The 8937-nt window shown below is 55.8% G+C and overlaps 1 protein-coding gene across 2 annotated transcripts in view; it reads right to left on the bottom strand.

Moving 5' to 3' along the window:
* Nucleotides 1–1832: 1832 nt before the first annotated feature.
* The window catches only part of SSH1 (slingshot protein phosphatase 1), a 55489-nt gene continuing 48384 nt past the window's right edge, over nt 1833–8937 (bottom strand). For both annotated transcript variants that reach the window (XM_046024974.1, XM_046024975.1), the window contains 2 exons: nt 6915–7482; nt 1833–4387 (listed from right to left, as the gene is read on the bottom strand). In XM_046024974.1, coding sequence (XP_045880930.1) covers nt 3134–4387; nt 6915–7482 — 1822 coding nt within the window. In that variant the 3' untranslated portion in view covers nt 1833–3133. The remainder of the gene's footprint in view (nt 4388–6914; nt 7483–8937) is intronic.

The following is an 8937-nucleotide window of genomic DNA, read 5'->3' as shown; positions in this document are numbered from 1 at the left end:
ATCCCCTTGAAGAGATCAAAGAAACAGAGAATGCCAAGAGCAAGAAGCCTTGTGCTGAAGTTCTTCAGCGGTGACCATTGCTCCAACCCCCAAAAGTAGCTCCAAGGCAAAGAAACCGGAATGGGCATTATCGAGTCATGATCAGAGGGCAGCGTGGTTCCTCCTCTCTCCAGATCCAGGTTCCCCCTCATCCATAACAAAGCCTGACAAGCAGCAGCCCCCATCCCACCCAGATCAAAGCAAGTTGAAGATCTAGGGAAGCTGAGTCTAACTTGCAGCAGGCCGTACGAGTTACAGTGAGAGAGACAGAGGTGAGGCGGTACGAGAAAGGCAGTTCAAGACGCAGGGAGATCATCCAGCTGATCTGGAAAACTCCCGATCTCTATTTTAACAAGGGCATTTCTGAGGATGGTGGTCATCAGGATCAATGACTTTCACAGCAGAAACTCCCTGCCTCCCCGTGGGCCCCCCCACGTTCAGCACGTTCGCCATCAGCAAGATCCCAGACAGAAGGAACGCTGGTGACGATGTGGCGTAGCTTACAGCACAGGCTTTCTTTTCAAAGGTCAGCGTGAGTCTGTTTGCCAGGGTGCCCCTGAGCCTGGAGGAGCGCTCTTGGTGATGTGGGTCTTGGAGAAAAGTCCGTATCCTTTTCTCCGCGCCAGAGTGCTAGCCATCCAATCAAGAACGCCCCCATTTAGCTTTGATGATGGGGCCCTGGGCCCTGGTCAGGTGTAGACCTGACATACAAGCTGTGCTTCTGCAAACGACAGGGTCGCCAAAAGCCAAAGACTTGCTCAAATTTGTAATCCTCCTTCTACGCTTTCAAAATTAAAGTTTGCAAAAATATATTGTTCCCACACACCAGACACGTGGGGTTAGAAGACCAACGTAAGCCTGTCAAGCATCAAATCTAAAGGATCATTTGACACAAAAATGGAGCCACAATGCGAAGTTTCCTTTGGCAAAACATACTGAACTCGGTATGTTTTTTGAGAATGATGTTTCTTTTGGCCGGGGGCAGGGAGCGGGAGAGGAACCCAACAGGGTTTCTAGGAAGTAGTAGATAATCACCCTTTAAGGTGATTTCGAATGACAGGGGTGGGAAAACAAATTCCTATCAAATAACATTATGATTTAAAAAACAAAACAAAACAAAACCCAACAACATGGGGGCAGAAAAGTTCCTGGAGAGAGTGTTTCTGCACAAACTCCACCCACTAGCTGAAATGTGGACCCCCCCCCACCCCGCCGTCTGCCCTCATTCCTGAAAACCCTGCCTGTGGGGCCCTAACCCTACCCCAGATCTGACCACTGTAAGATCCGAGATGGCAGCTCCTTCGGCCACTTTCTGAGCATGGTCGGTGCCGAAGGCTTCTAGTTTGACTGAATAAATCCAGCGGACAGCTGAGTGCACACTATACGTAGGGCAACTATTGGCTGGCAGTGCCCCGCACCTACGGGCCTACCCCTACCCTGCAGGACTGCACATGGGGCTTGGGCGGGCAAGGTCTGGGTCGGGAGAAGACAAGGGCTGGGCCTGAGGTGTCCAAGGGGCAGGGCAGGCCTTCGAATTTGGCAATTTCTTCTGGAGGGCCCTGGGCAGCCCTGTGTTGTGGAACCAAGGGTCAGTGAACCTTTTCTCTAAAGGGCTAGATCCAGAGTATCTCAGCCTGTGCAGGCTACCCGGTCCCTGTTGCATATTAGATTGTTGTTTTTAACAAGCCCTTAAAAATATAAAAGCTTCTTAGCTAAAGGGTCCATTACCAGAGTTTGAGAACTCCCTGGATGAAACCTTTCTGTCTTACTACCAAGCACCTTTTATTTCTCTCTCTCTCTCTCTCCCCAAAATACTTTCAACAGCCTGTCTTGCTGACCAACACTAGCGGGACTCCCTCCATCCACGCCCGGAGCCCGTGGCTGTGTGATGGGCGTGGCTCACCTGATTCTGGAAGGGTCCCCCCAGAGCCCCGGCCAGGAGTATAGAGTCCTCTTCCACCCTGTCCTCACCGCCAGGAAGGGCGAGAGAGACGGAGCAGTACCTCATCAAAGGCAGCGGCGACTGTAAACATCTGTGAAGCTTTTCAATGATCTCATTTCTTCGAGAAGCTGCGGCAGGGCTGTTCCTAGAGAGGGACCGGCAGAACGGCTCATGACTGCTTAGAGCCCCCTTTCCTCCCTGAACCTGCTCCTGTGACCTCATGAGCCCAAGGGCTCCTGGCAGGACAATCCCTGTCTCAGACCCACCACCCCCGTCACACACACTCAAGCACTCTCAAAGCCTCAAGGCAACCACATCGGGTTCAGCAGCAGAGGAGACACAGTGATGCTCCGTGGGTCCTTCTCCCCAGACTGGGGGCAACTTACATGTCACCATTAGCAATGACTGAGGACGTCACATATACACATCCCCCTCCTCACCCCAGTACTGGCCGGACGCACGCCACTCTGCTGGGACCACACACCAGGACAAGGAATTCAGCTGCACCGATCATCTCCACGCACCACAGGGTCGGTCCAACGACAGCATTCGACAACCTGTTCTGACTTTACCTAGAGGTGTTGCGCGCAGTTGACTTAGGACTTTTTTGGGGGTCCCACCAAAAAAATAAGAATTAAAAAAAAAAAAATCTCTTTTGGAAAAACCTTTTCTGACACAGCATTATTCCCTGGAAAGAGCCTTGGTCATGACTGTTTTTTTTAAAAAAAAAAGCACAGCAAGAACAGAGGTAGGACTTCATACTGCCATCCAAGGGCTTCCCCGTGAGGGCCTGAATGAGCTAGGAACGTGCGCCGTGGTCGTGGAGCCTTCACGGTGCACACGCAGTGTTCGGGGAGTGTGTGCATGTCCGTGTATGCTCTTTTAAAAAACAGGATTCTTCCTGAAAACACAGGGTGTGGGGAGCAGAGATCGGTATCTACTGGCCAACGGCTCTGGCTCTCCCGGGCCACCTGACTGGCACCCCCCTTCTCCTTGTGCTGGGTTCTTCTTTTTCCTCTCCTCCTCTCTGCGGCGAGAGCAGGAAGAGTTAGAATGTTACTCATTTAGGAGACATCATGGCCGAAACCCACAGTGAGACACAGGGAGGGACTGGTGAAAACACACGTCCGAGTAAATACAGCAAGAGGCCGGTCAGCTTCTGCTCGTCCACGAGGGGCTTCTCAAGTGTTCTGAAGCAGGTTTCCCTGATGGCCAAGAGGTCGCAGCTGGGTTCCTTGGGGCTGCCTGGGGCTCACGCAAGAAGGAGGACTCACTTGACTGGGTGTCCCGGGAGTCGGTGAGCGTGGACGCGTCTGGCTCACCAGATAGGTCCTCTGTTGAGAAGTTGAGACTTCCGAGCTTGGCCAGAGAGTGTGAGCGTTTCAGTGGGGATGAGACGGTGAGTCCCGCCAGCCGGAGCCGGGTCTCGATCTCCTGCGTCCGCTGCTTCACCAGGCCTGGCTTGCCTCGGACGCTGTGGATGCTGTCGCTGCTGGAACTCCGCGTCAGGTTGGAGCTCATGGAGGACGACGTGGGGGTGTAGCAGATGGTCTTCAGGAAGTCTTTTGAGAAGTGACTGGTGTGATCCAGGCGGCAGAGGAAGGGACTGGGGCTCTTGGGTGGGGCGCCTTCAAATGGAGTGGGGATGGCCTCTGACTTCTCATCGCTCCCCGAGAGGCTGGGCAGAGCTGGGGCCCCCAGCAGAGGGACAGGAGCCAGATCAGGGTTCTCCTCAGGGATGCTGGCTTCCAGCCTGCCGGCAGGGCCATCCCTGCAAGGAGACGCAGGGTCTGCAGGCGTGCCCTTCAGCCTCTCCAGTTCTTTGGTGTGCTTTCGGACCAAGCCCGCCTTCTGCAGCTGAATGATGGATTCCTGGTGCTGCATCAGGTAGCTGTTGCTTGTCGGCTTCTCGGCTTCTTTGCTGAACAGAAGCCGCAGGTCCTTGGCCGGTTTCAGGTCTTTCTTGGGTGGTGATTCATCTCTCGCTACGTCCATGCTTGGAGGGTTCTTATCACAGTGAGAATTCTTCAAAAGGAGGGACTTTGGCAGGACTTTTTGGGTTTCTCTGGAAGGTTCCAGAAGGCTAGCTGGTAGTTCTGGGGCAGCTGCGGCCCCGGAGCCACCGATGTCTGACCTCCTCGAGCCTGCTGGTGGTAGGAAGGGGGGACTTCCGCTGGGGCCAGAGGCCAGTTTCTCTAAAGCTCGGGACCTGCCGGACGTGTGGGCCACAGGGGAGGATGTGAGGTGCGGCAGGAAGGTCGGCTGGGTGCAGATGGCAGGAGCTCCAGGGTTCTCGCCCCGCTCCCTGAGGGCCTCGGGAGCCCCGCTGGCTATAGGGTACACACAGTCAGCACAGGACTTGTAGGAAGGCTTCACCTTGTTAAGGATCCCAAATATAGCATCGTGCTGAAAGGGGATAAGAACATCGTGAGTATACAACAGCGAGCCGGAGGCCACAAAACACGAGGAGGGGCTGGAGTGGGGCCGGGCAGGCACACTGCAGAGGCAGTGCCCCCCATTCAGTTAGCGCAGGAACGCAGGCCTCTTGGAAACCACCTGGCCGTGAACAGTGGTGGTGACAGGGCTGAACCCAACTTTCCAGAAGCTACGGAACCACGATCCTGGGCAAATCTCCGGCCACACAGCCAGCACAGCATGGTCAGGAGCAGAGCCCTCTCAAACCCACCTTCAACCTCACACGCCTCTCCCTTCCTTTCCCTTTTAGAAATAATCTATGCTTGGGGAGCATGTAGTCTGGAAACGGGGTTCTTTCCTTCTAGTGCGAACACAGCGTGGCTCCAAAGAACCACCATCCAGCCATTGGCTGTGGTCTTCAGAGTGAGGTGGTCGAAGGCAAAAACTGGTACAGACCCAACAAGCACGGGGGCTCACAGTCCTGGATGAAGGCGCCAGGCTGAGGTGGGTTTTATTACTGACCGGGAACACATCGGCACCGTTTCTGGAGGAAAGCCAACTCCCTCCAGGTGGCTGTGAGGTGCGCCTCCACCTCAGGCCCTTCCGAAGGCAGGACAACTGCTCACACCTCCCTCACACGCCCACTGACAGACAACAGGGTCCTAAGGGCTGAGGCGGACAGTGGTTTAGCTGTGAGATTGCCAAGCTCACCTAAAACAGAGGCCTCCTGGCAAAGGGCTGCTGGCCCATGCTTCTCCCTGCCCCCGACTCATGGCCCTGACCGTCAGGGCCTAGTCCCGTCCCATCTCGTAGACATAGGTCCCCCAAGGTAAGACGTCCTGGGGTGGTCCCACACTGGAGGAATCATAAAGAAACCCAGGCAGGATTCCTAGAGGCTGCAGGGGGGCACCCGGAGAGTGTGTGGTTGGGGAGGTGGGAGGCTGGATCTCTGTAGAATCAGGATCCCTGGGGCCGGCTTCCAGCTCAACCAGTGAGACCTGACCATTCCTGAACTCTTGACCTGGAAATTTTCCCGAAGCTCTGACCAACGTTTTCTCCTAAAACCTTTAGAACCTAATGTTCTAAAACGTGGCGGAACGTCCCCCGGAAGGACATTGAAGACTAACTTTCAGAGCCCAGGGGGCAACAGGGCAGGAGCAAATTCTCCCATCCGACTCATATTTAGGGAGCGCCTGTCACGCGTCAGGAGTTGGGTCAGGCACAGGGGCTGCGAAGAAGACACAGTCCCTGCCCTAAGAGGGTCACGCGTGGACCAGCAAACTGAGGGACACGTGTCAGGATGGAGAGGGGTGAGCTCAAAGTGCTCCCCAGAGGGAAGGCTTCTCTGAGGAGCTGGACCTCCGCTGAGACCATTGGGACAAGCATGTGCTAAGCGGCGAGGGGAGAGGAAGCGCGGTCCCCTTGCAGCGGAAGCCCTCACCACCTGGCCCCGCAGTTAGCAAATAAGATTTGAACAAATGAATGAGTGCTTGTCTCTGGGTCCTATTCCCTGGAGAACCTCACCCATTCAATCCAGCTCTGGCCAGTAAAGGCAGGCTGTCCTTCATGTACCTTCTTACCCACGCTTCTGTTCTTCATCTCGCCACCCCTGGGTGCCATTTCAAACTGATGGACACATCACCGACCCGGACAGATGTTTTGTATCATCTGTCTTTATGTGTATTTGCTCTTTGAGTGGGAGAAATTCACGAGTAATTAACATTCGGTCTGGAGGTCAGTAGATGGGACTTCCCATTTTGCTTGTGTTAGAACATGGGAAAGACAAATCCTCTGGATATGGGAACGCATTTCTGAGCGCTCTTACTTGTGAATCACAGCTGTCTCAGAGGATGGACAGGGAGGGCGGCGGGAACGGAGCTCCTTGGCCCCAGCCGTGGCAAGAGCTGGTGCAAAGTGAGGGCGGGACCCGGGTGGGGGACATGGCACACCTCTCAGGACACCAGCCTCGGCTCCTGGGCCACTCAGAGGAGAGGAAAGGCTGGCGGAATTAGTGATTTTCTGAGCAAGGGCCAGCTTGCTAGGACCTTGCTGCAGAAACCCACCAAACAGGATAGCCACTTGGGACTCAAGGAGCCAAGCATTAGAGCAGGAGCGGGAAGAGCGGCTATTCGAAGATACTGAGCAATTACATCAACTTCTTCAGGGTGGACTGTGGTGATGTCACTCACTGAAGCTTCGGGGCATGGAGCAACCCAGCTGGGGTTTGGCTCAAGACGATTCAGAGTGTGGGAAACTGAGTGGGTCGATAAATGCTGAAGCTGGGTAGTAAGTCTTGTTTTACATTTTATGTAAAAAGGATATTGAGTTGGAAGCTCTGCCTGAGCCATGAATGAGGCGCAGGGGGTGGGGGGGAGCAGTGGGGGAGCAGACTGCAGGGACGAGCACCGGCCCCGCGCCGGCCCCGCACAACCCGGCCCCGCAGTGCGCCTGCACTCCCAGGCACCCACGGCCATGCTCCGGTAATGCCCGCTGCCCTCCGTGCCGCCCCGATGCCCACCTCGAAGTCCTCCGGGCAGCTCCTCTTGCTGTTGTTGTTGTTAAGGTTCTCCCGGTTGAGCAGGCTTTTCTCAAGCTGGAGTGGGGGCTGTCCCCATTGCCCTGCTCCCGGGACCTCCTCCCCTTCCATCTCCTCCACCTGCGGCGAGGAGCCACTCGGGACCTTGGGGCTCCCAAACTCCAGCTTCTTCTTCACCTCCTTCTCGCAAAGTCCAGAAGCTTCCTGGGGATGTCTGGTTGGTGTGTGTGCCTCGGCCGGCTCAGCTGGTTCCTCCAAAAGGGCATCCCTCTCCAGATCCTCCAAGTGGACCAGGCTGCCAGGTTCATCACTGGGGGAATGCAGGAGGGGGTCTGAGAGCCGCCGGAAGCAGCAGGGGAGAGTGGGTCCCCCTGGGGCGCCGCTGTCTGGGAAGCCGGGCTGGGCAGCATCGTCCAGGCAGGGCAGCTGGGCCTCCGGGGTGTCGTCCAAGGTCTCCGGCAAGAAGCCCCCAGACCCCGCTGGGCCATCCGCTGGCTGCTGGGGGCAGGTCTCGCTCTGCTGGCGCCACAACTTGTTGTGCCGTTGTTTGCTGTGGGGAGGAAGGACAGAGGAAGGTCATGGGGGGGCGGTACCCTGAGGGTGCCAGGAGGAGGGCCCGGGGCTGGCCAGCTAGAGACAGCTCAGGGCTGACAGAAACAGCCTCGGACACCTCACCCTGCACGGCTCCGGGTGGAAGCCCTCAGTGACTCTGCCGCGCAACGACCATGCGGCAGACATGTGACTGGTCTAGGCAGATTGTTTTTAAAAACAGGTCTCATGATACCATTGTAGTATGGTTATAACATATCTTTCTAAAAAAGATTTTATTTATTTATTGACAGACAGAGATCACAAGTAGGCAGAGAGGCAGGCAGGGGGAGAGAGGGAGAAGCAGGTTCCCTGCTGAGCAGAAAGCCTGACGCGGGCTCGATCCCAGGACCCTGGGATCATGACCCAAGCCGAAGGCAGAGCCTTTAACTCGCTAAGCCACCCAGGCGCCCCTGGTTGTAACATATTTTTAATGTAAGGATCAAAAAAAAAAAAAAAAAAAAAAAGGAAAGAAAACTGTAATGTGGACTCAGGCACATAAGTCACCTCCAGGACCTTTGGGGCACCAGTACCAACATCCAGCAGGTGTGTGGGCTATGATGGGAGCAGGAGCTGGGAAAGGACGTGGATTAAGGGCCTGCCGTTGTTTTTAGGGGTGCCTGGGTGGCTCAGTTGTTAAGCATCTGCCTTGGGCTCAGGTCATGATCGCAGGGTTCTGGGATCGAGCCCTGCATCAGGCTCCCTGCTCGGCAGGAAGTCTGTTTCTCCCTCTCCCACTCCCCCTGCTTGTGTTCCCTCTCTTGCTGTGTATCTTTCTATTAAATAAATAAATAAAATCTTTAAAAAAAAGGCGGGGGGAGGGCCTGCTGTTGTTTTGAAACATATGGGAGCACCACAACCTGTCGAGACCGCTCCATGTGCCCGTTCCAGGCAAGGCCAAGAGGACCCCCAGACGGGGTTTCAAGTCAAGGTCAGTGCGTTGTGGCTGTGCGCCCGGCCTGAAGACCCCTGGTGAGGCTGTAAGGCGGCAAACCCCTGATGGCAGCAAGGGTCTGAAGAGCTAAGGGAAATGAGGGCAGGATGCCCCCATCTCCCCTCCACCCTCCTCTGCCTCTCCTCGTCCAGGGGCCCTGCCTGGGGATCTGTCCAGCCGCTCCCTGGGTGACAGGAAAGGGACTCCAGAGATGTCCAGAGCTATTCTCAGACCCTGTTCCACCCTGCCAGGGCACCCCTGCTTGCTCACACTTGGCCAAGAAGCCCATGGACTGTGCCTGTGGCCTTGTCCTAACACCAGTGAGAAATCATCCAGGGAGAAAGAGTTCCAGCGTCTGGGGGGAACCTGCCTCCATGGGGCCTCCCTGCACCAGAGCCGTGGGGGCCAGAAGACCTGACTGTGCCCTCTCCCTTGTGCTGCCCGTTGGCTATGCGACATGGGACACGCTAACCTCCAGCATCC

Source organism: Meles meles, chromosome 12 (assembly GCF_922984935.1).
Source record: "Meles meles chromosome 12, mMelMel3.1 paternal haplotype, whole genome shotgun sequence".
Taxonomy (NCBI): domain Eukaryota; kingdom Metazoa; phylum Chordata; class Mammalia; order Carnivora; family Mustelidae; genus Meles; species Meles meles.
The sequence above is the reverse complement of the archived record's forward strand: the minus strand, read 5'-3'. Positions and strand labels throughout refer to the sequence as shown.